The following is a 25,664-nucleotide window of genomic DNA, read 5'->3' on the forward strand; positions in this document are numbered from 1 at the left end:
GAGACTTCCTATCAATCTGGAAACTGATCAGTCAAACTAAACATCACGTGAACCGTATGCTCCTCTCTTTTATCAAAACTACATCAAAACATTGGCGTTCTAGATCAAAATTCATTCTCCAAAGGGGTTCAGAGGGACTGCAGCTGATAGCAAAAGACTAATCACCTGTGGATTTCTGGATGCTCCCATGACCATGGCCGAGTGCATGATAATCCTCAGCAAACTGCACACTATCGGTGGCATGTCTCTCTGAGGTTCTGCGTTCGTAGTTCTCGAGCCAGGTTCTCCGAGTGCATGGCCAGTTTTGGTCCTGTCTTTCCTAAAGATAGAAAGTAGAAAAGAAGATAACGCTCAAATAATCACATGCGCTTAAAAGTTCTTACAATAGATTCGTCAAAGTTAGTGCATCGTGAAAAATAGGCAGAGAGACTTTTGTTTCGTACAACAAGGCATTCCGCGTTTTAGCATACTTGTCATTCCGCGTTTTAAGATATTCGTCGTTCCGCGTTTTAGAATATTCGTCATTTCTCGTTTAAGCACATTTGTTACTCCGCGCTTAATGATATTCGTCATTCCGCGTTTTGGAATATTCGGCATTCCGCGTTTTAGGATATTCGTCATCCGCCTTTTGGCATATTCGTCATTTCGTATTTTAGTGCATTCGTCATTCCGCGTTTTAGAATGTTTTCATTCTGTAGTTTAGGATATTCCGCCATTTCGCCATTTCGTTCTTACATTCCGTCGAATAGGATCACATTGTTAAACTCAAAGTATCGTAACTCACACTTTACACGCTTCGTAAATTTAGAAGCTCTTTTGGGCATATGTCGTAATTAAAAGATAAAATGCTTTCTCTTCGAAGAAAAAACTTTTTCCTCAAAGTTTTCATTATGCGCAGATAGCACCTATTTAGATATTTCTGCAAGGAAATTTTAATTTTTTAGTAATTAAATTATGCGTCGACGAGATTGAAAATTATTTTGAGATGTTTGTCGCAATAAGCCAGAAATCCCAAAAGGAGAGAACTCAAAGGTGTATCGAAGGGGAATGTCGAAGTAACAAGATACTTCGAAAAGAAACGATAAGAAGTACCGGGAAACATCTGTCAAAATTGGGTCAAGATCGGCATGTTTTTGTTACTTACCATCACTCACTCACTCATCCACTAACATAGCTCTAGCATGACTAAATTTTTAAGTTGATTTGAATCCATTCAAGAGAATAAAGTCTACACGGTTTATATTTTCTTGATCCATTGTAATCTCTTCCACCCTTAAACATCTTCTTTCTTTCTTGGTAGATTACTTTCTTCTTTTGTGTTTCTACCTTCCAAGCTTCCATTTTCTAGTGTCTTTTCAGGTGAAGTTAGTCTTTCAAATTGCATAAAAGAATACTCAAAACATCTAAACGTAGCTCCTTTTTTTAGGTAAAAGTTCGTCCTCAATGTGTGATGAAAGAAAAAAACATTATTTCCCTAACAACAGAGAGAACATTGAGAAACGTTTAAGTTATTCAAATATTAAAATAAGATGTGTTCACATTACTTCTCGGAAACTCTGTATTCTCCTAGGAACTTGTGCTGTTCCCCTCCCAATACTTTTCCACAATCTGGACAAGTGCCCTGCTGCATTGGTTGAGTGCACTATTTCAAAACAAATAAAATCCATGTTAGAAAAATAAGAACCCATGACTATGCACAAAGTACATTAGGTTCTTTATTCTTATTTTCTTTATTGTCTTATTTAGGCTCTCGTGTACATATTAGGAAAAAAAAAATATATATATATATCCTTACCTCCCCGATGAAATACACAAATCTACAATTGCCACACTCTGAAAGAAAGAAAGTAGGGTGTAAGAAGTAATTTCAAAGTTCTCGTTGGAACACTAGAATTGTACACTCTTATCTGAGATCGGTGCTAAATTTAAAAGTAAACATTTCTAAAAATTAAAGACACTTACCATACCACTCTCCAACCCAACCAGTGCCATTCATAGTTTCAGCTATGGCCTTCATGCACTCGAGATAGTTATCCTCGGGCATTGTTGGTAAAAAAGAATTCTGTACCAGGAAATCAACGGAGAAATCAGATATTCTGTCAGTAAACTACTATGGAACAAGACATGCAAATGCTCTTTTATCGTTTTAACAATAGAACTAAGATTGCTATAGTTGTCATTTTGGCCTATGCTAAAAACATTTCATTTTTTCTCGGGATAACATGTCTGTGTATATTTACCTTCATGGTCGATGGATCAGTCATGAGAGCATACAAAGGCTGAGCCAAAGATGCTGCACCAACGCAGTGTAAAGCTACTACTGTGTGGATCACAATTTCTGTCAAGGTGTGCTCCTGCGGACTCTTTCCATTGTAGATTTGAAGTTCCCTAAGATTTCCACCCTGTTTGTTCTCAAGAAGTTCCTTGGCCAAATGTTGGGCCTAAATGATACACATAGCTTATTACAAATAGAAAACGTACCTTTCAACAGCCTAAATATCAAGAGAATAAGAAAAGAAGAGTAACGTCTACTATACCCTTACCAATTCCTTTGGTTTCACACGAGTCGACAGCATTTATCACAAAATTCAGGAATTAAAAATGTGCTAATTGTTCCTTTCTTTTCGAGTCACCCCAACGACAATCGATTTTGCAGAAAACATGCGTGCATGTTTTTAATCGGTCTTACCGTTTCATTTAGGTGTCCTCCATCTCTTACGAAATCACCAAGTTTTACTCTCACCTGACAAAAAAAAAAGTATCCCCCTTTCTGAAAGCAGCAGTCAAGAGTGTGTCGAATTAGCAAGGAGGAAGGATGACTAAACATACAGAGCAGAATTATAAGTTTCTTTGGAAAGTGTATATCTCTTTTCCTTACCTCCTGAGACAAATTCTCTGTCTGAACTAGAGAAATATTTGCCATCGTTATTTCACGGTACATTGCCAGGAGGAGAATTACATTTTTAGAGACATCTTGTAATCTTGTTTCCTACGAAAAAATATTCAAAAGTTCTCATGGTGAGTTATTTGGAAACTTCTCATCAAAAGTGTTCGATGGTTGACTAAGCCTTCATTGTTTAAAAGATACTTACATTTCGGTTAAAAATATGGTTATGAGATGTAAAACTGTAAACTTTAACCTCTAAGTCTTCTAAGATCACGTCAAATGAGTAAAGGGGGTAAGTTTCTAAAGAAACAAAGCGAATGGCAAATGGCTAAAGCTCGAAATATCAGCATAGAAACTCTTAACGGTGGCCAATTTTCACTATTAACTCAGTGGATAAAACCAAATTATTTTAAGATGAAGACTGTCTTCATAATTCAGGGATGGATCCAGCATATTTCTTAGAAGGGGCTACATCATTAACGAATAACGTAACTGAAGGGTGACATAAACAGATTTTGAAAGCGAACAACGAAGAAGAAAGCTTATGACCAGGAAATATGATGTGAACCATAATGTGACCTGCTGAAAATACATTGCAAACAATTCAGCAGTCTAACCGTGAAGTTGTATTAGGAAGCCGCAAGTCATCAAATTCCTTTATCGCGTGTGATATTTATCAAAACTAAGTAGCAACGAATTCTAACATATGTGTCATTTCTGAATGTCTTAAGTTGATACAATCCACATGTAATAAACGTTACATCGAGGCTTCTCCATTTAATAATTGTCCTTAACCTTTAACACGTGGAAGTGTATATATAGATGCTGTTAGAGGCCTTCTCTATGTAGTTCTAGTTTCAGCTTTACAGAGCTACCATACGTGTTATTGGTAAATTAAGTTTAAGTCACCCTTGGCTATTAAAAGTGCAAGCGGGAACCAATGTGTAAATACAGAATATTTCTGCCCCTAATTTGAAGTACAAGTTCGAACTTATAGCCTCTTTTCCTTAAAGTAGTGTTTCTAACCAACTGAATCACAAAGTACCATTACAAGTCAAGTACGTGGCTTCACTTAGCAGTGCCCAGTTTTTCAAAGGACCCATTTAGTTTTCCTGTAGCCTTTATCTCCTGCAACTTTACGGTCTTAAGGATTTAAGGATTAACTGTTATCGTTTACATTATTGCTATCGCTTTAGAGAAATTAGAAGTACATGTATCCTCTCGGTATTATTGATTTCTAATGTCTTTAGAAATCAGCTAGAAACATTTGTTACGCTGCATTTATAATTGGAATGTTCTCCATCACTGATTCGTGATTCGCGTTATCTTGTAATATGTTATCATTTCGTTATCAGTTTACGTTCGATTAGAGCCAATAAATCATCGTCAACCACAACTGATTTTTCCGTGATCAACTTTCGAAAATCCAGACTCTTTCTCATTGGATCAGTGAGCATTTCCCGCCAAAAACGTTCAACGCGACAAGTTACTGACAAGTGACATTTGGCTTTTCAAAAGTCGCCACGAACCCGGCGTTACGCGATTATAACCCACAATAATCCACAGCCTTCACCTTTACCTTTCCATTAATAACGAAGATAAACGGTACAATGGAAATTACGAATACACAATTAACACTAACCGTAATGGCAGTGACAATGTCTTGGATGTTCCCACTGATTACAGTTTTGGCCAGCCCCTCACGGACGGCACGATAATGGTCTCCATGAACAATAAACCTGTCTTGGATTACATCCTCCTCCTGCAGATCGAAGACCAAAGATCAATAGCAAGCAACATGTATTACTATACGTAAAATGGAAAAAGACTGTTTCCTTCAAACATTTAAGGGAATTGTTCCATTATGAGCAGTAAATAAAGAGGACGGAAAGAGTCTGGATTTTCAAAAGTCGTTCCTCTTTTTTTCTCTTCCAGTCTTCAACTGTTGCGCTTTGGAAACACTCATGTTTTTTCTTTAAGAGATATTCACGAGGTTTAAGTATATTTGCTCTTATAGAGTACTGAGAAGTTCACATAGTAGATGGCCTGGCTCGTTAACATGTTCACAGTAATTAGAGCACCAAACTACGAAGTCAAAATTCACCAAAATTGAATCCTTCTACCATTCATATTTTTCTTTTCCTGTCTCACGTTTACGACATATGCATACCATTTTCCTTTCATGATTCAGTTCTCACTCATTTCAACGAAATCTGTTCATTAATCATTCATTGCCTACCTGCTGTCTGGCCTCTGAAGGTAAAATCCACGCCAATTCCTCATATTCACCCAGCGTTCGGACACAGTCCAAGCCATACCGCCTGACAAGCTGTTTAAGTAGGTAGAGCTGCGGTGTGGAACTCGACACTTGCTGCAGTGTGGAACTCGACACTTCCATGCAAAGCTTCCTTGCAGATTCTAATAATAACATCACTTCTCTCTTGGCGTCAAAGTCTTTGTAACTGCTATCTCCCTCAATGAACAACTTGTAAAGGAACTCTACCACCAATGATAACACGTAACGTCCTTTAGCAACCCCATCCAGAGAAATAGGGCTCATTTCAGCAGAATCCTCGTCACCGGCCCTAAGAGCTGTAAACGACTCTTCGCAAGTCTTTTTGGCATGTTTGAGCTTTACTGTTAACTTCAAATCGGCCACTCTGGTTTGATAACGGCTGATTAGGATGTCCTAGGGAAAAAGCAGTTAGATTTGAGAACAGTTAGGACTTTATAGTACAATTTACTCCACATAATAAAAGACAAATAAGTAACATCTCGGGTATGTAGAGTAAATTTAATTTCAGTTGAATTACTCTCACCTCACAGTTCAGTACTAGTTTACTTTACATACCTCCATGCACTGGACGCATAAGAAGCAGACTTCTTTGACGTGCGAAGGTTCTGGTTTTAAGTTCCGAGCCCCATGCAAGAAATCTCCCAGATGGTCTTTCACCAACTTTGTCAACTTCACACTATTTTTAAAAATAAAAGACAATTTAGTATATACTTATCTTCTCATTAATTGGACAATTTAATGTGAATTGGAGATAAGAAAAAAGAAAATCAGACATGTTAAGAGGCACAGGAAAGTGTGAGTGTCATAGTTGAGAATGAGATTGATTCTCAATACTTTCACCTTGAGCGCAATAGCTGCTGGAGAAGAAATGAACGCACCACAGGGGTGGGATCAATAGCATAATCAGGGAATGGAGAGAAATCCTTGGTCTGAGTTGACTGATGACCGATAACATAACGCATAAGTAGAGTGGTAGCTTCCTTTTCAAGGTCCTTTGACACTGAGTCACCAAAACAGAATATTGACACCAGCTCCATGAAAAAGGCATTACATCGGCGACGTAACTCAGAAGTGGTCTCTTCGCTGGTCCTGTGGTCATAAAGAAAGCAGAAATAAGTAACAGCATAGCAGTAGAGATATTTCTTTAATCTCAGTTTTGATAACGCTCAAGCTTCAGCAATGGACCATAGTTTCTCGCCATCTATCAGAAATAACTTAAGTTTTTGGCATCTAAAGCTGTGAGAAACTATGATTACTCTGTGAAAATGTTGCGATGTAATTCTTCGTCTAGGGACTTCAGGATGATTGGATTTCGGAGTTTTGATTTTCATGTGGGGGAAAAAATCCAAGAACCATATTAAAAAAAAAAACCGAAGGGTAAAGAAAAGAACCAGTGACATAGCAAACTCTAGTGTGATGCAGGGTCCTGGAACGGACCTCGCCCACACAATTAGGAGACAAGTGATCTCGCGATCGCCCTACCACATTCCCTTACGCTATACCACCAATGAATACTTTAGTGGCCACAGGCCGATGACAGCTTTCACAATTAGAAGCCTTGAAATGTCTCCGAATTTCACTCCGCTTTAAATTTCATTTGAGTAATTCAGTACCACCCGGGAAATATCAAGAGATGGTTAGCCTGGAGTAAATCAAATTTCCTTTGTGACAAGAGAGTCCAAGGACGGCTCGTGTCAGACTTTACCCGAAATAAGTTGTGGGAGAATTTGTGCCGTCTCCGAAACTTGCGGAGACTGAGGTCCTATATTGTAAAAAATTTAACCACTAAATTGTGGATAATGTGCTGGTTTACCTCTGCTTGATGTCTTCACTGAAGTTAATCAAGAATTTTTCGATGGTCTGCAGCGATCTCAGCGATGAAAAGTCAGTTTCATCTCCCAAAACCTTCAGAAGAGAGCAGTTTGTTATTACCGAATTTTAATTTATAGTTGATTATTTCTGTTTTGCATTTCTTAACTCTAACCTACCTTCCACAACCTGATAACGTTCTCCGAAGTGGCATCTTTATCTTTCTCGGCGAACAAAGTCACGTGCTCCACAAAGAGTCGAACGGCTCCTGTTCGCTGCCACATGGATCTGATCCATACAAGAAGGAAATAATATATTAATTAGCAGTAATTTCTCATTTATTTGCACTTCCAAATACATTCTACGATACGGGTCCTCCAGACAACCCCTTAAAACACGGTACTACTAATGTTTCGCGTTGGTAAAATTTAAGACATTTTTACGCACAGAATTCGACAAAGTCACCATGGCAAAAAACCTTGCAAAATTCCCTTTCTCGCGTCATCCTTAAAACTTAGAATCATTTCCTTCCATTTAAATCCCCAGCCTCGACATAAATTCTAAAATAGCAAATTTTCAAGTGGGCTTAGATAAAGTAAAGATCTAAATACCTCTTTGAAGAAGTATCATTTAGTCCTCTGTTTACGATTTTTACTCTCTTGGAAGGTTGTGCAAGCACTTGGTTACTAAGCATAGCTGGCCCAAAGACCAACTATTTGAACATGCAAAATCCTCTCATAAAATACGGAGCGAGCAAATGACAGACTGATTATAAATAATCTTGCCAATAAAGTCTGCCGATTAAACTAGCTGCATCAGAGCCTTTAGTCGGCTTCTTCTCATGTCACAGTCTAAACCAACCTCAAAAAGGGAAAATTTGGTGTTATGTTACCTGCAGTGACCAAGCATTACTGTTGATCTCTCTCCATAGTTTGAACATTTCTCCGTGACAGGTTTAAACCTCTCTTTCCTTATCATGTCTTCCACTGCTGGCCTTATAGACAAAACTCTGTCACACCATGTTCGTCGTGTCTCCGGAGAAAGTAACATCTCTCGTGAAGGCTCCAGTGCCTCAAGACAAATGTTCAATGCTATGACATCCAAAAGCTGTAAGAAATTTTAAAAATACCACAGAAAAGTTCAACAATACCAAACATTGTACCTGAAACGGAAGAGGGAGGAGATAATTTTGCGCTTGTGACTGCCTCACCATTACAAATACGTGATAATTTTCAGTTCTAAAACAAGATATATAAAATAACCTGGTCTGCCCAAGGGACATAAATGTATCAGTGTAGGACACCCTTACGGAAAGTCTTAGGCGGCCTAATGTGGTAGAACTTATGTTAATAATCACCACTAATTAAAGCTTCTGTTTATACAATTCCTTAAAAAAATATTCGAGTAAACTGAGAACTCATTAAAATTAGCATGAACCTATAACTAACGTATTAAAAACAGCCACAATAAGGCATTTAGACTCACCACTTCTGGCTCATTTCCTTGAAGAACTTTTCGTAATCTCGGTACCAGATCTGGATTCGCTTTAACGAGTGTATCAAAACACTTCAAACGGTGTTGAACTCTACTGTATGCAACATGAACGAGTGCTATATCAATCGACTCGTTACCATCCTCATCTTCCAGGGGAACGATTTCTCTCGCTGACGAAAGAATCGCTTCGTAAACAAGCTGAAAGAATAGAGGAAAAAAAGCAATCGTGCTAACGAGAGCATCATCTTACAACTTAAAAGCTTCATATTTTTCATTGAATTTCCCTGATGGTCCTATCGAAAGGTCGATTTCCCTCTTGTATTGTAACATATTCGATCTAACTGCGTCGTTTTTGATCGCTTACGTTTATAAATTAATGATTAAAACGATTTCTCACGGGAAAGGATGCGCGTTGGGTGAAGACCCTAGGCAAGCGCTGCGAAAGAAAATATAACTATTCTCCGAAGAAATCTGATATTGCGATGAAAACAATGGTAGAAATGAAACCTCGTGTGCCATGTCGCTTGAAGGCTTGTACACCATGTGAACAAAATCCATCAGATATTGCTGTCCCGCGGAATTCAGACCACGCAATTCATCGAGTGGAGGTCCCAACTGCGAGTTACCGATCAATTCACGAAGAGAGTCCAACAGAGTGGCGCTAGAATGAGCTGAAACCGAGGAAACAAGATAAACACAACACAAATGTTGCTAAACCGACAGAACTAAATCGAGTCCTTCAATTTACCTCATCGACGTCATGACCAACAGAATATACAGCGCATATCGAGATAGCCATCAATGACCAAATTCCTTTATGTTCGGCTATGGATTTTTAAACACATTTCCTGTTTTTGTGAATAATAGAAAATTTCGGAAAGACTGCACCAATAGTGGTTATCAGTCTCGATTTACTCATATGGTGGTGATCATAGACTACATCTTTGCTAGGGTAACTGTCTTATGTAATCACTCATTATATAAAACAGAAAGACAACAGTAAAAAAAAAAAATAGGCAAACAAATGCAAAAAGTAGTTTATGTACCTTCGACGCTAGATGCGTCTTTTAACAATTTTTCCACGCGTTGCTTGATAATAAACGAAAATGGAAATCGGCAGGAAAAACGATGACCACCGGCCCCAGAACCAATAACTTGGACACGTTCACGAACAGAATTAGTAGCGGGTGATATCATGTCACTGTAGCTTAGCTCTGAGATGCTACAGTCGGCCAGGATCTTCAGCCACAGCCGCGAAACCCACGTGTTGTCATTCTTCAACAAGTCTAAATTGCAGTCTCTGTCTGCCAATGCAATGATCTCAGCCAAAATAGGAACCACAACTGAGAACACTCGCTGCAGAAGAGCCTTTCTAAAGGTGCCCCACTCTTGCACCCCTGTTCCCGACAGAGCTTCTGATTGGAGCCATCCTTGTGGATTTGCCGCTGTTAGCTCCCTTTCCTTTAAGAGGTGGTATGTTCTTTGTACCGCCACGCTTGCAAACGACTCTTCATCTTAAAAGAGATGGGAGTGAGGATTAAATAAATTAATAAAATAATGAAATTGAGGAGTTGAATTTTACCAATTGCTGAATGAAACCTAGCCTTTTCGACTCACTTCACACAATGTTACGTTCCTTTAACTATTGTCCCCAAAACTACAATTCTGAAAAACACTTAAAAGTCCTTTAGCACTGCGCCCAAAATTGAATTTGTTTAATGGATCAGCAAAGTTTGCAAGTTTGATGCTCGTTCCAATCCAATATTGCTTTATTGATTAAATAGGTTCCGAGCTTTAAGCGATGAATAACCCAATCCATCCTTGCCATTCTCGCAGCTTCCCTGACGACACCAGTGACGAAGTCACAACTTTGATACCTTATAGATGGATTGTCCTCCGTAACTTCTACATCACAATGACCTCTACAAAAAGGGTAGCGTGTTAATCTTATACTTCCACAGCAATAGCAAAAGGAGAATTGTTCTCTATATCTTGGAACAACTCTGTTGTTCGCTAATCTGAAGAGGTCTCCACTTGGTACCATTTCTTGGAGAAAATAGCAAATCTTTGCAATTACAGGAAAAGGAGCGCCTTAATCAACACCTTCCCGCAAATTTCTAGAGATCTCCTGAGGATAAAACCAATGGTAAAATTGGATGAATGCAATTTCGAGATTTTCCATTCACTTGAAGAAAGGCAAATTTAAAACCCTCAAGGCTTCGATCGCAAAGGTTATATTTCTTAACCTGAAAGACTTGTGAACTTTTCTAAAATTCTATCATGTCATATAGTTTATTTTTCCTCTTTACTAACCCTCCTGAGTTTGATAGTCATCAGGTAGTAAATCCAAAAGCAGCTCAATCCTATGCGTTGACCGTTCAGCAGATTCCGTTTCGCTATCAACCCTACAAGCAGCCGCTTGTACACAGTTACGAAGGAGCTTCACCGCCACCGTCACCGCTGACATGGTGTCACCCTCCTCAATGCGGTCTCCATTAAAAAGTTTACTTATGGGACGATCGATGAGTTGCTCGATGGAAGGAGTATGCCTACCGGGTGGACGAAGTTCATCAATGTGAGCGGACATCCATTTTCCACCCTGGAAACCGACAAAGTTACGACATCCACCAGCAATTCTTGGCAGCTGAGTGATCAGCACAATGTGGACAGCTTCCAACGATGACAAGTTGAGCATTTCAGACGCGTTTGTTCGTTCTTCCATCAGAATGTGTCTTGCACCCGCAATCAGGTTAGAGTTCTCATCTCCTGAATCACACTGAACCAGAAGAATACCAGGACATTCTCCACCAAGGTCTTCAAAAAAGTTTCTGCGGAAGAAGAAGACGGCTCGTTTCAGTAGAGAAAAAAAGGTACACATCATAACAGTTTTTGAGACGTACAAGGTGACATACACTTTAAGCTGTCAATGTGTTAACCACAGACAAAATTTGCATAGACGGTGAGTGATACATGCCGGTTGTGGTTCAGATAATGGAGATGCCTAATTATCCCAAGTAGAAATTTATCGAATAAATAGATATGAAAAATAACGCTCTTAAACAAAACTTGAAAATGTCCCAATGAAGGTCCTTCTCTCCAACAATTATTCTCTGAAGTTGACAGAAAAGGAAATTCATCTCACCTTATTTCATGCTTTCTGTCTTTTAATTGGTTCGTTTCTAATAGATAATGGAATTATGTTGCACAAATAATGCCCATATACGCTGATTTGCATCAAGCTCTCACCTAACTGAAGCCCTAAACTGTTGCTCCGTTTGAAACTGTTGAAGTGTCATGGAATCCACAGTCGACAGTTCAAAGCCAGTTTGATTGCATATGTCTCCCAAATCGTTTTTAGAAAGCAGACGTGAATGAGTAGTAATCTAAAACAAAGATGAAAGAACAGCACATTTAATGACAAAATCAAATATAAAAGCAAATATGGATATTCTTGGTCTTGCAAGAGCCATCCTTGATTTTTTTATTTGCACTATTCATATCAGTTGGTGATATCACCAACCGCATGAGACAAATACCTGGCGAGGTTCAACATCAAAAATATGTTCCTTGCTCTCATTCTGGACCTCCTCTTGCTAACTTAATACTTAGTTTGGACAGCCATACCCCTTTGGGGATTCGTAAACTAACCTCTTTCAACTTCAAATCTAACACATTAAAAATCCAAGTTGGTTATTAAGCCAGCCCTACGTTCTCCAGTTGTCTGTTGCTGATTTTCTTACAGTTAAACCTGGTTCAAGGAAACATTTTTTGAAGATGAAACATTACTTGTGGGCTTGCTCCAACGCATGTAAGACATGCTTAGGGTAAGGGTGCTCCAGATGAAGGTCTTCAGTTTCACTCAATCACTTTAGAACATGTTGGTATCGTCACTACACTGTTAGGGCTTGCAAATTTTGTTGCTTATGTGGTTTTTAAGTCCTCTATCTTATTCAAGATAGAAGCAAACTAAACAATACACGATCAACTAACGATATTGTAACCCCATCACTAACTTGAATCAAGAACCCCTCTTGACGCTTTTCATCAAAATGACTATCCTCCGAATTGAGCACGTGCGACATGAACGTCGCCAAACTTGAGTGTTGTTGTTTTTTAAAGTAGGCATTCCAGATATGAGGGGCTCGTCTTTCTAAAGCAGTGTGAGGAAGGCGAGCAATTGCATCAGGTGTAGCCATCTCCAAAAGCATCATCTGAGATCTTCGAAGTACCTGGTAAGTGGGAGAAAAGACACCTACAACGTTACTTTACTAGTCTAGTGAGAGTAAAACTATTCTTTAGACTACAATCTTCGTCATCAAAAGCCCAGTTGATGTTGCAGGCAAAGAATGTAAAGTCGGATTAAAGTAGTAATTAATAATTCAATAGAAAAAAATATAAGCAGCTTACATAATCTTCAAATCATTAATCCTCAAACCGATTGCTAAACATACTCGGGCTGAATTTGCCCACTGTACTGGCGAAGTGTTCCTGACTGAGTAAAAATTCATGCAACTCGCAAAATTTCCCATTTTTTAAAATACGCAAAAGCCATTAAGATGATGTATCTTAAAATGACAGTTCCGTGAAGCTTACTTTCATCTCCCATGTATCCTCTGAGTCATCACTTGGAGATGAGTGGTCTTCTCTTTCAATTTCATTACAGACTCGCATGACAATGGAGGGAATTGTATCCTCGTGAAATCCAACAAAAGCGTCTCCGATTGAGAAGTCCCTGTTATAGAACATCAAATTGAAAATATGAAATAAAATAGCCCACTATCTATATAATGTTAATATTATGAATAGTCGTTATGAATAGGCGAAATTCAGCATTGAGAAAAAGGCAACAGTTCTTTTTAATCATGAGCACAAAGCACACTCAAAATCGCACAGTATTCCGAACACTGCAAAATTCAACAACATCGAATGTCCTCATAACAAAAGCTTCTAAACTCTCTTTTTGTAACATCACCTGCCACGTCTGCCTTCACCCGAAACCTCAGCAAATTCACCAGCCCAGGTCCGCATTTTCTGTACCAAATCCTTCTGGTCAGGAGTCAAACTTGTTAAGGTCACAAGAAAGTGTTTCTCCAGGCGATTGATCAACGGAATAGGAAAGTTGTTGTACACCACTTCCTTTTCAGCAATCACGATTAATCTGAGTAAGGGAAGGTGACTTAAAACTCAAAGCGATGAAAACAATAGGTTTAAGCTATATGGTTCACTGGCACTGCTTTGTAAAGGAACACGAAGGAAAACGATGAAACACGAAGGAACCAAGATGACGATGAAAACGACAAAGGTTAAAGATTGTTTTTGAAACGCAATCCAGGCAACGAAGGAGACTACAACATAAACAGGACATCTACATTTACTATGCTTTCTGTCTGGCTGCTTAGAGTCGATAGATATAGAAGTCAAGGAAACTACTGCCACAAAACAAAAGTACGACCTATAAACCTCACCATTACAGTGTGAATGAAATAAATCATCTTTTCGACCCACGGAGGAGAACAAGTAACAAAATGGCGGTGACAACTGAACCACAATAACAAAAAGGGAGTGAAATCATCAAGGATTACACAGGATTCGTCTCTAGAAAGACACTAGAAAGATACTAGGAAGACGTTACTACCCACTGAGCTACGAGGGCACATTGGGAGAATGTTGGAAACGAGGTATTTTAGGGGATTTTTTTTGTTCCCTTAAATGAACTTGCTCCAGTAAACACAAAATAAAACACCATTTTTAATCTAACAATAATAATACGTTCGTAAATATCGAGATTATCTACAATCAGCGACAAAATTGTTGACACGTTGCCTTATTTAAATCCTTATTACTTTAATTTTATCTCGTTTCCACTTGTTAAGTTAACCAACTCGCCTCCCAAAACAATGTTGAAGCGTGATTCCATGAACCTTCAGCAACATACTGTCAACACTGAATGGAGCAGGGGTCTTGTCAATAATTAAGAGTGTGGAGGAGACTGGAGTGTTATCCTACACATAAATACGACTACTCAAACATGAAGTGTCAACTAATTATGACGCTAACTGTGGGTAATCAGCCAAAATTCGTACTTGAAGCCATCATCAACACGACATTTGACGCGGTGAGTACCAAGCCCAAGATCCACATACTTCTGTCCCCCAAAGTACACATAATACTAGAAATACAGCATACCAAGATATAAGACTTTACATTTCCAAGCCTTTTTCACTTCAGCACATGAGCAATATCATTGAAGACACGAGTGAACATATACAATAACAGTTACAGTACTTTTTAGCATAGTGTTACAAAGTAGAGCACATTCCGCTTGGCCTCAACAAACAAAATGTACAACATTTTCAACGGATATCTCATACCTGATTTAGGGCGTCGTACAGACTCTCGTAAAGACTTTCAAGGTTCAATAAGATCACTGTTCTTCCTGTCTCCATACAAACCTTGATGCGATTGATGTTGCGACAAATCTGGATATCAAGTTATTGACGTAAGTTGTACGGTTAAACCATTAACTCTAGGACTCCTGCACTGAACACCAGACACAATAATCTCTCGATTTGCACATGAAACTAAAGTACTTCGTAACAAAATTTGTTCTTCTATCCATACGTTTACGTTTTCAAGCAATCATCCTTTGGTTCTCCCACAATCTCTAAAAGCATTTGATAGTAAGTGCTAAGTAAACTGTCATGCCAACTCAAAGACAAGTAAGTCAACAGCAATATGTCATTTTTGAAGTTGAGTGGAGAATTACCAAGGTCATAAGATATAGAACGAGTTTTTCCTCCCATGCTTTTTTACCTGGGTGTATTCCTGGTCATTAGGAAAACTACTTCCAAAGATGACGACTGCATCATCCGCTGTTCTCAAAAGATGCTGCTGCATGATGGGTAGGGCGGCGTAATTTTCAGTCAGAATCAGAAGGTAGCGGTTTTCACTGTAAGAAATTAAGTTTACATGTAAAGTTATCCCGTCACTATTTCGGATGGGTTGCGATCGTTGAAATGGCTTCCTATTAGAGAGAAACTCATTCTAAATGACGCTACTATGATGCACAAATGTATTAACAAGCTTGTTCCAGACTATCTTGCTGATATGTTTAAATCACGTTCTCAAGTCCATAATAGACAAACTCGATCATCTGGTGCTTTGGATATACCTTTATGTCGCCTGTCAACAGGGCAGCGCTCCTTTGCTTTCAGAGGAGCCAAACTCTGGAACTCCTTAAATGATAACATTAAGTCCTTAAAATGCCCCAGGAATTTTAGACGTCATCTTGCAAATGTTTTATTAAGTTGATATATTATATTATTGATATATATTTTGTAATTATAATATTATTGTATTTACATTCTCAATCAATTTATATATTTGTATTTGTTTTTTTTTGTTTTTTTTTTATTCTATTGAGCTGAAAAGCCCACTTAGGGAGCATCAATAAAGTGTGTATGTATATGTATATATGTATGTATGTCAGGTACTTATAAACGACTCTACGAACCAACAAACGAAGGAATAAAAAATTGGGTTGGGATGAACTACACATGTACCTGAAATTGGCTCTATCTGCTACGTCTTCCCTTCCAAGACTTGCCTTTATCAATCTTATTGTTGTGGTGGTTTCGGCTACGTAGTCATCCTTCATTTACAAGGAAAAAGTCAGGTTAATTGAGCAAGTAATTAAATCCTGCCCTAGTGTTAACCCAATTTCCGAGCTAAAAATACATGTATCAACCCAGTAAAAATAAAAAAAACTCTTAAATTTGATGTGAATAATTCCCTATTGACACCATGGATCGAGGTTTCCCTGTAATGTACCATTTTGCAATGCTTTATGATTGGGTATATCGCAATGAAGTAGAGAGAACGCAATGTACAAACAGGTTCGACACAATCTGAATATTATTCTATCAATCAACTTACTTCTTTTTCGGTATAGTAGCGTTTGAATATTTCTACAGGGTCTCCTTCAATCAGGCCTCCAAAGTTCCTCTTGATAGCGTGTTCTAGCTCATACCATCGAGGTCTCTGTCGAGATTTTGCAGCGATTGCGTACACCATCTTAATGAGGCTTGCGTAAAGAGACAAAAGAGGTGAATCACTTCGAGTACATAATTTCCAAGTCAATTCATCATGAAAGAAGCGAGCTAAAAAGAATCGATGTAAAATACACGCTCTCAGATATCACACCTGTAAAAGTCACGGAGACCGAAAAATTCTTCTTTGCCACATTTTTTTAACGTTGCAAAATTTTTCTGTTCCTTGTAAAGTTGTGCATATCCAGCGGCCAGTGGAGAAATGAGAGGCAGGATAAGAGCTTTCACCACTTCATCCGTGGAGCAAATTCCCCTGGAAAACAATACTCAAATGTGTAAAGGAAGGCAAGGAATGTCTGTTTCCAAACCTGACTCAGAACGACGGAGGACTGACTAAAAACATAGCAAAGTAGCTTTGAAAACATTCGGGGAAATTTCACTCAATACTTTGGGAATTTTCTTCGTGTTTATGACGCGAAAAGTTATTGGTTAATAATGATATTCGAGTTATCACCATATCACAGAGGGTGGAGGGACTATAATTTTATTTCTTAAGGCTACCATTTTTAACGGAGATCAAGAACAATTCGATCAATTTTAGTCTGAAGTTTCTTTGCCAAAGTTATGACGGTTTTCCTAAGGTCCTACGAAACTAATTGTGCAGCCGCAATAACATTTCCGCATGGGTTAACATGAGTGCCAAAACGAAAGGATACCATAAAATTCACTTACATAGCACTGTCTATAAGTTCTCCCTCGCTTGGAACCCCACGCGACAGCATGATTCCACGGTTCATTTTGGCGGGATCCAGGGCCCAATTTGAGATTCCAATGAAAGCTACGCGCTGCGGTTTCTCGTCAGTCTCGATGACGTCATCAGCAGTCGTTACACCATCCTCGAGCAATGGATGTAAAGTTTTAAGAGGCATGAGAGGAGAGTCTTCTGCCAGACCAACCTCATCAAGGACTACAACTGAAACAAACTTGTCTGGATTTTTTCCTTCCTGTAACTTGCTACACTGCTTGAAAGTTGCCACGATACCCTCAGGGGTTGATAGAGGACTGCACTGATATGATGCCATGTGAACCTACCATGAAATAAGTAATTATACTGTTTTTAAAAACGGACCTTGAGGTAAACATGAGCATGCTACGCATAGAACTCTTTTTGGGAAGGAAGAGGTATTAGAGGTGCTTGGTGTGACTCTGAAATTAACATCCTCTTTACTGTATACCTCCCAATTTCAAAACGTGGAGCAGAAGTACTATAGACTACGCGAAGCGCGCAAAACCGATGGTGACCAAATAGCGAATGGTTGACTTATATCCCCAAACAATTCATCGAGTTTCTCTGAAAGTATGCTGATCACCATTCGTACTTTTTTGTGCAGAAAGAAGCTGCTAAAGTAACGTGTCTTGACCAGGTCAACTTAATAACCCAGCCAAAGCTAGAACTTGAATGCAACCAGGACATCGACTACGGCGAGATCGACATACCTCCTACGAATCCCATTACATCGATCCTTATAGCTCTTCACTTAGGGAAAGGAGAAAAAGACATTATAGTGTATCTGAAATGGCCATATAACCTGCTTGAAGGTCTTGAATAGTAGCGATCTTGCAGCATCACCTTGCATGTTATCAGCAACAACCGTCTTTGCCAAAGATTTTGAGCTGCCTGGTTTTCCAACCACAAATAATGGGATCCTGAGCTCAATGCACACCACCATCATAAACACATTTTCGCTCAAGGCTGTGTTGCGGGCGATGTTGGGGCCGAGATCCAACTCGTTTAGTACAGCTTTTTGACAACTAACACAGAGAAAATTGGGACACATAAGGTAAATTGCTTGCTTACATATGGTAAAGAACTAGCAAAGGTATGAGTAAACCCAAACTCCACAACTCTTTTCTTGTTGATCAGACTTCTGTTAATACCACACACACGGATCAAAACCTTCTTTGTCTTAATAAAATAAACTTTTTAGAACTATCCATTGCCTGGCCGCAATAAAGTTCTTTCTATTTTGGGACATAAAAGGTCCAAAAGGCTGGGTCCTAAATTCCTTCGTATGAAGTAGACCACGTTGTATTAGGCTCTCCTCGTACCTTGAAATCTCACGGTGTATCTGCTTCTGACCACCTGGAAGCAAACATGGCGCCTTAAAGCTGCGTGCCACGACAGTGCGGTATTCTTCACGCCGATCCTGAAGCTTGGCATGATAACAAACACCAATGGCGAGTACCAGGGCACGAGTAAGAGGAGTGATTGAATCCTGAGGAATATACAAAATCATGATACTTTTAAACAGAATTCCCTCGGCCCCACTTTGTACCCCTCAAACATAATTGGACTTCCTCAATGATATACACACCTATTTGTGGTTTGAGCAAGATGATGTCTTACAGCATCAAATTTCAGCGATGCATTCTGGATCATTATTTTGTGGGATCATTCAATAACTCAGTGAGATACGTCCAAAGTCCCAACAACGAGGAATGTTTTCAGAGTTTACCATCCTTCTTAGTACAATTTTCGTGCAAACAAACTGACTTTCAAGAAACATTTTCCACCGATTTCAGAGGATTTCTGAACTCAAGAATAGCTCATCCTGACATTCTGTGGGATTTTTTTACGACGCAAATCCTACTTTCGGTGGAATTTTATTTAGTAGAGCATACAATGTTCAATGGCTTTATTACCATCTCTTCCTCCTTATCATCTTTATCGACATCTAAACCTTCCTCCCTTCGTTGCTCAGCGGTCACCTTTTTCATAAGTCCACCGAGTGTATCCACGTGCTTATAAAACCAGACCATCACTTGCATGGCTCTCTCGACATCACGAAGACTAACAAAGCTGCACTCATCCTTAATTAAATAAAAAAAAGTTATTCTCTCTTTGGGCTTGCACCGCCACCGTGTGATTGAAAAAGAAATTTATCACACTAATGCATCTAATGCGCAAAAAAAGTGTTTTAAAACTTTTCACGCACCGATTGATCTCTCATATATTTTTGTGAGGCTGCCAGAACCTCAGCGACTGCTTCTACTATCGAAGAGTCTCCTACTAGTTGTCCTTCGTGAAGAATCTGTCATAAAAACAACCGAAACACAAAAAGGTAAAATCAAATTGTATGAAAGATAGCCTGGGGGAGTAAAGTGGCGTTTGCTCTCTTCTGGTTATTCTAGAAAACGGAAAAACACAAAGCAAAAACCCTACCCTTGTTTGGCAGACTGGTGTTTCATTTCTTTAAGGAGTTATTCATAACATTAGAAGAACATAAGTAATTAAATGCCATACCTCCTGTATTCCAGCCTCGTACCATGATTCAAAATATTTATTTCCACTTACCATAACGTAGGTTCAGTGAAAACGTTCACTCAGCTCTCTTGAACATGTCATACATTTCTAGATTAATTTCTTTTTTATCTTTAAGTCTTCATTAAATCTCAGATAAAATACACATATCTCGATTTACAATAATAAAACATGTGACAGAGGACTGATAGTTTATGGGTTAGGAAGATCATCTTTTGAGTTCAGAGGGACTACTACAATACACTTACGTAACGGCTGACAATCTGGTTAGTATACAGCCTCTCAACATGTGGTTTCAGTTGACCAAAATCCCATATCAACGGGCGCATGCTCCCTGGGAGGGCGTGTACTCGGTAGACGAGATGACGTAATGGGATATGACCTGTAGAGAACAGTTATTATTAAAAATTAATTTCTAAGCGACCTTTTAATTCATTAATATGCTCTACCGTATTTGCATATGTGACACAATGTCCTTGTTCTATTTTTTTTCCAGGGTGTAACCCAACTTAGATGATCGGAGCCTGTCGCAACTGTCAGGAGTCAACCAATAGGGAACTGTCGATGGGACAGTTGCCTGGTAGGCAAGTTCCTTCCTTTTCAGGAATCATTCAACATTGAAGGTTCACAAACATTTCTGAACAAGGTACCATCTGAGATTAATAGATCCGTTAACACTCGTCTTTCTAAAAATCCATTTTCAAACAAAACTCTAAGAAAATTCAATCCTATAACGTCCCCTACCCAGCCGATCTTCCGATTCATCTGCTCTCACGTGATATCCAAGACCAGCTGACTCCAGCTTGTGGATCATGTCATCTGTGTGCCTAGAAATACATAAGGAAACAACACTTTCACTTTGCTCTTAACATTTATTTCTAAGACACTTTACGCTTAGTTAAGCTTGGAGCAGGACACATGTTTTACCTTCTGTAAGGATTACAGGCAGCGATAAACTGCAGCCTTTCTAGCCCTTGTCCAATGGGCCGACCATTGATTCTACGGTCCACCATAACTTCCTTAATCATGGTCAGTGCCTCTGTAGTGTTGGCTTCATCAAAGAACAAAACCGTGTCAATATTCTTGTCTTGATTTGCGCGGGCCATTTCTTCTGCTTGGTGAACTTTGAGCTTGATATCTTCGTATGTTGTACCACCATGAACCTTGAATAGAAAATGATGTATGACGAAAGTGTAATAGTGGAGCTCGCGTAGCACAATAATTATACAAAATAGTAGTAACCCTTCAAGCTGAAAAAATTTGAATGTACGACCGAACAAGGTGCTACTTTTAACATGCGTGGTCAACTGTACCACTGGCACGCCAACGCCACGGCTTTGTCCAGTAATCCAGTGGTCAGTGCACTGGGCTCCGAGTCGGACGACCCCGGTTCTAGTTCTGGCCGGGGCAAGGCGTTGTGCCCTTGAGACGTGCGGGAAAAAAATGCGAGCTTCGCTTTTAGATTTGGCTAAATCTATATATTAGCTATGTGTGTTATTCAATCTCAACAGAAAGGAGTGTATATGACGTTTTGAAAATGATGTAGTTGTTTAGTAGGTGTTACGTTGAAATTATTTTCTGGGAGAGATTCCCTACAACCAGAAGGAGCAGCGCTATCGTTTCCCACCACAAGCAGCTCTGCTTCCACGATGAAAGTCACTACCACAACCATACGCAGCAGGAGCATCAAGAAAACTATCACTAACGGCATAACTTTTCCAAACACCATCAGCACCGGCAGCACCACCCTTGAACTCTCCAGAAATACCCCACCCTCCACATCTTGCCACCACTGCTACCACCAGAATTATCAACATCATCCCACCAGAACTACAATCTGCACCGTTAATAAAGTATGTATGTATGTATGTATATGTATGTACCACTACCACCAGCAGTATCAACAACATCCCAACCACAACCACAGACAACAGCACCATTAAAACCATCTCAATTTCCATTGCTACCACTAGACTTACCACCACCACCACCATCACCATCAGGATGAGCTCGTCAACAAAATCGCGCAATCACTACCTCAACAGCGTCACCATCTGCAACTTGCAGCATTCGCATCATCATCGATACAATATTCCTAGGAGGAGCACCACCAGTTTCATCACCACCGAAAACTTCCACCAAAAGAATTTCATCGCAATAGACACCATCATAACCTAAGACATGTTATCGACCATTATCACCACCAAAATATGATTTTAGGAGGCTATTGGTAGAGATAAATATTCGAAATGTAATAATCAACTTACCTTAACGAGAAGCATGTTTCGGGGTCCTTCAGGCCCTGCTTGTAAGCCGCACATGTATCGAATGAGACGGGTCTTACCACAACCAGTCTCACCCATCACGATCACAGGGATGTTGCATCTGCAAGTGTTAAAGCTCAGAAGTGAGTGAAAGCCAATTAACTTTGTCAGGCAAAGGGAAAATTGTGTTGAAAACGTGTTTGGAGTTTGTGTTCGATCTGTTTAAGTTTCGCTGCCATTTAAACTGTGAGTCGAATTTGCTCTGACCTTTGCATAGTATGACCGTAATTTGTCTTAAAAATGAAAAGAGAATTATGAAAAACATTACATCACCACCTCTTACCTGAATCTCATGTGAATAGCCAGAATTTTCTTGACATTGTCTGTAGTTAATTCATAGGCTATGTCTGGATCGTACAACCAATTCACCCCCATCACAGAACATAACTGATTTATCTTGTCCTCTCTAAAACAGAGTTAATATGTTGTACAAAATTCATCACAACGGAACAAAGTGTCACGTAGGAACTAAAAGCTTCGGTGAAACGCTGCTTTCCCCTCGAAGAGGTGCATCGAGGCTGGAAGAGTTCTCCCCCTAAATGCTGTATGCATGAATCCTTTTTCCACTAGTTTTGCCAATACTACCGGACACTTCATAAGAAACAATTTATGACCTTGACTCCTAAAGAAACCGAGGTTAAATATAATAACTCTTCTTAGACAAATAGCTACAAATGGGCTTATTGTCCGGCACTTACTTTTTGGAGGTCTCTATATTTGTTGCAAAATCGACACGTTGGGCCTGCAGACCATTTCGCAAGGGTTTGGACATTAAACCTTTCTCCAAAGTTTGACTTGTTTGTGGGTCAACAAGATCACCAGCGGAATTGATGAAGAAACCAAGAAACGTCATAGTTATGTGGTCTTGGTTGAAGAACAAGTAGGGATGAGGACTGAATAAAAAAAGAACTATCATGAGACACACTGCGTTCAAAACATGGGAGATTAAAAGAGAGGATGTAGTCATTATCTAATAATTTTGGCACAGAGCGAGCCCGCAATAGGATTGCTTCGTGAAAGTTAATTTGTCTAGGTTAACTCGTCACAAAACAAATGCCAGCGATAATCAATAAAAATGTGAAGTTTTGAATCGTAACAAAAATGTTAAGCTCTCACCTGCTTTCCCAGCGTCTTCTAAGTTGAAACTGTTCGATCTCTATTCGTTCGAGCTCTGCGTTGTCCTCTGTATAGAAAACAGTGTTCTCTTCTGTCAAAGATGGAGTAGCAAAATCCTAGAAGGAAAGGAAATAACTCTTTATGGTACTCACTGCTGCTGTAAGGCTGTAATAAAACTCAGAAGCTCCACTAACCTCGATAATAAATCAAAACCCAGTATCCCATTAATTTAGAGTCAGCAGGACGCTATAGGAAAGTTAGGTGAGCAAAAACTTTAAAAGCCAGCTTACCCTTGACATTTGTATCATAAAGCGCACAACAAAGGAGCGGAAGCCTTCAAGATTCAGCACATCGGGTCCTGCTAAAACAGCCCTCATCAGCTGCATGTCACAATAAAAACTCTGTTCACAGTCTCGGAGCTGCGAGTTCAAGAAACTCACAAAATGACGAATCTCTGACCACGAGGGATCAGGAATACCACAATTTCTGCAGAGTAAACAGTAGTAAGTAACCATGATGGCATACCAAACAATTTGTTCAAACAACCTTAAAAAAAAAAAAGAGATACTAATCCTTTCCTCTATGTTTGTGCCTAAGCATCCAGTTAGAAGGGGACGTCTCCCCTCAAAGAAACCTCTCATATTCCATTTTCAAATTGTTGATGTACCTTTCAGCAAAGAAAGAGTTGGCAAACACTATATAACACGTTTAGAACATTCAATTGGGTACGTGCAACAAACCTAAGAAGGAGCATGAGGCATGTCCTTTGATCTTCATCCACATTTCCAGGCGAAAACGTAAAATTATCAAGACTCTTTCCTTCACTTGACAGCTTCAGATATTGATAAACCCTCTGGAACGGTGCGTTACGAAACTCTTTGACGTCAACCAATGGATTAAAGCCCTGTTTAACTAGAAAAAATTCAAGGAAACACTTAAGAACCAGCTACTAATTGCTGTTAGAAGGAAAATCTCAGTTAAATACCTGGAGTATCTGCTAAACGGCAGAGAACAGTTCTTGGAGTTTGACACTCGATCGTTGGTAACAGGTCATAAAATGGCCGCTTAGACATTGTGGATTTTCCAGATTGTCTCTGAAAATCAAAAGAGTAGTAGCCATCACAAGCAGAGACAGTGAAGGACACGAGTTACTTTCCATAAAAGCAACGGATATTTAATTCACTTCTTGAACTCTCAAATTACCAAGATTTCTACCCATGTACTATGTTCTGGGGGCGCTTGCTTTCCACTTTTGGGGCATGGGTTTGGTTTCCAGACTACATTACGTTACATGTGGGTACCCTCCCTTATTTGTACTGTTTCCTCCTTCCACAAAACTCAGCATCTGAAATTTTAATTCAAAGACGAAACAATGGACGAGGAACCTCTCCCCGATTATGCTACGGCATTATTCTGTTGATTAAAATCTATAGATGACATTCACCCTCTTTCCAACTTTTTCACTTACCCCTTGACTTTGAGCTTCTTCCTCTCTGGTGAAACCCATGGGTAGGGGAGCAGCGGTTGTAATCTCAATGAGGTACAAGTCTGTGCTTCGTCTTCTCCACACTCTCCCCATCTTGTCACAAAGGTAGCCAAGGACAAGAAGGTTGAAAATAAGGGCGTCCAGACCACGTCTCATCTAAAAGGAGAAACCAAACATATCATGAAATATTGAGAGAAATTAATTCAGTCTTTGTCCCTATGACTGCAATTCGGCAGAAGATTATGAAAGAAAGAAACTTCACTTCTGAATTTTTTATTAGTGCTTCCCTAGCTGCATTAAAAGATATGAAATTTACTTGGAATAAGGTTCGTTCAAGATCTTACTGACAGTACTTGTATATAAATAATATTAATCTAGCCCCTTAACGCGACTGAAGACACGCACTGGTTGGACATTTTACAAGTGTTGGCTACTGGAAATATTAATTCAAGTTTCAACTCGCATGTGTTTAGTATCCTACCGAAGGTGACACGTCCAGATGGAATATACGGGACAGTGGTACATTTGCCTTCACTGCATGCGGAAGAAGTGCATCAACAAGCATCGACGAGTCGGTGGAATTCCCATGTAGAGGTACGGTAACGTGCAAGAATGTTTTTGAGTCCTTTCTCCGCAAATTTGTTATAACCATGTCGTTGTTTACGAGGTTAGGCAACTGTTCTGTTAAGCGACGAACAAACAGAGTCTTTCCCAAACCTCCTCGGTGTGATGAGATAACTCGAACGGAGAGTCTAAAAAAATCAGCATGTTAGTTGCACCAATCCTCATCAAAAGAGGCCCGCTATTTCGAACCATACCGCTTGGACCACACAACAGAGTTTCTCTTTTTAAAATCATCCATTCTAGGAGCAGAGACTTCAG

The 25,664-nt window shown here is 39.4% G+C and overlaps 1 protein-coding gene across 1 annotated transcript in view; it reads right to left on the minus strand.

The window, feature by feature from the left end:
• LOC113671685 (E3 ubiquitin-protein ligase rnf213-alpha) overlaps positions 1–25,664 on the minus strand; it is a 55,119-nt gene that overhangs the window by 8,691 nt on the left and 20,764 nt on the right. Inside the window, exons 27-71 of the mRNA XM_089202482.1 lie at positions 25,264–25,534; positions 24,765–24,938; positions 24,282–24,390; positions 24,037–24,208; positions 23,587–23,782; positions 23,297–23,412; positions 22,879–23,073; positions 22,464–22,586; positions 22,124–22,241; positions 20,784–21,019; positions 20,601–20,683; positions 20,105–20,238; positions 19,531–19,626; positions 19,238–19,405; positions 18,644–18,810; positions 18,124–18,346; positions 17,267–17,622; positions 16,689–16,847; positions 16,422–16,569; positions 16,049–16,137; positions 15,300–15,435; positions 14,858–14,965; positions 14,570–14,655; positions 13,459–13,644; positions 13,080–13,218; positions 12,500–12,715; positions 11,733–11,869; positions 10,800–11,314; positions 9,533–10,000; positions 8,994–9,157; positions 8,478–8,684; positions 7,885–8,099; positions 7,172–7,280; positions 6,997–7,088; positions 6,024–6,272; positions 5,739–5,859; positions 5,127–5,576; positions 4,530–4,649; positions 2,879–2,989; positions 2,690–2,743; positions 2,241–2,441; positions 1,963–2,062; positions 1,796–1,833; positions 1,545–1,642; positions 166–319 (exon numbers count right to left, since the gene is read on the minus strand). Of these exons, the coding sequence (XP_089058608.1) occupies positions 166–319; positions 1,545–1,642; positions 1,796–1,833; positions 1,963–2,062; positions 2,241–2,441; positions 2,690–2,743; positions 2,879–2,989; positions 4,530–4,649; positions 5,127–5,576; positions 5,739–5,859; positions 6,024–6,272; positions 6,997–7,088; positions 7,172–7,280; positions 7,885–8,099; positions 8,478–8,684; positions 8,994–9,157; positions 9,533–10,000; positions 10,800–11,314; positions 11,733–11,869; positions 12,500–12,715; positions 13,080–13,218; positions 13,459–13,644; positions 14,570–14,655; positions 14,858–14,965; positions 15,300–15,435; positions 16,049–16,137; positions 16,422–16,569; positions 16,689–16,847; positions 17,267–17,622; positions 18,124–18,346; positions 18,644–18,810; positions 19,238–19,405; positions 19,531–19,626; positions 20,105–20,238; positions 20,601–20,683; positions 20,784–21,019; positions 22,124–22,241; positions 22,464–22,586; positions 22,879–23,073; positions 23,297–23,412; positions 23,587–23,782; positions 24,037–24,208; positions 24,282–24,390; positions 24,765–24,938; positions 25,264–25,534 (7,807 nt within the window). The remainder of the gene's footprint in view (positions 1–165; positions 320–1,544; positions 1,643–1,795; positions 1,834–1,962; positions 2,063–2,240; positions 2,442–2,689; positions 2,744–2,878; positions 2,990–4,529; positions 4,650–5,126; positions 5,577–5,738; positions 5,860–6,023; positions 6,273–6,996; positions 7,089–7,171; positions 7,281–7,884; positions 8,100–8,477; positions 8,685–8,993; positions 9,158–9,532; positions 10,001–10,799; positions 11,315–11,732; positions 11,870–12,499; positions 12,716–13,079; positions 13,219–13,458; positions 13,645–14,569; positions 14,656–14,857; positions 14,966–15,299; positions 15,436–16,048; positions 16,138–16,421; positions 16,570–16,688; positions 16,848–17,266; positions 17,623–18,123; positions 18,347–18,643; positions 18,811–19,237; positions 19,406–19,530; positions 19,627–20,104; positions 20,239–20,600; positions 20,684–20,783; positions 21,020–22,123; positions 22,242–22,463; positions 22,587–22,878; positions 23,074–23,296; positions 23,413–23,586; positions 23,783–24,036; positions 24,209–24,281; positions 24,391–24,764; positions 24,939–25,263; positions 25,535–25,664) is intronic.

The sequence above is a fragment of the Pocillopora damicornis genome, chromosome 4 (assembly GCF_964200805.1).
Source record: "Pocillopora damicornis chromosome 4, jaPocDami1.2, whole genome shotgun sequence".
Taxonomy (NCBI): Eukaryota; Metazoa; Cnidaria; class Anthozoa; order Scleractinia; family Pocilloporidae; genus Pocillopora; species Pocillopora damicornis.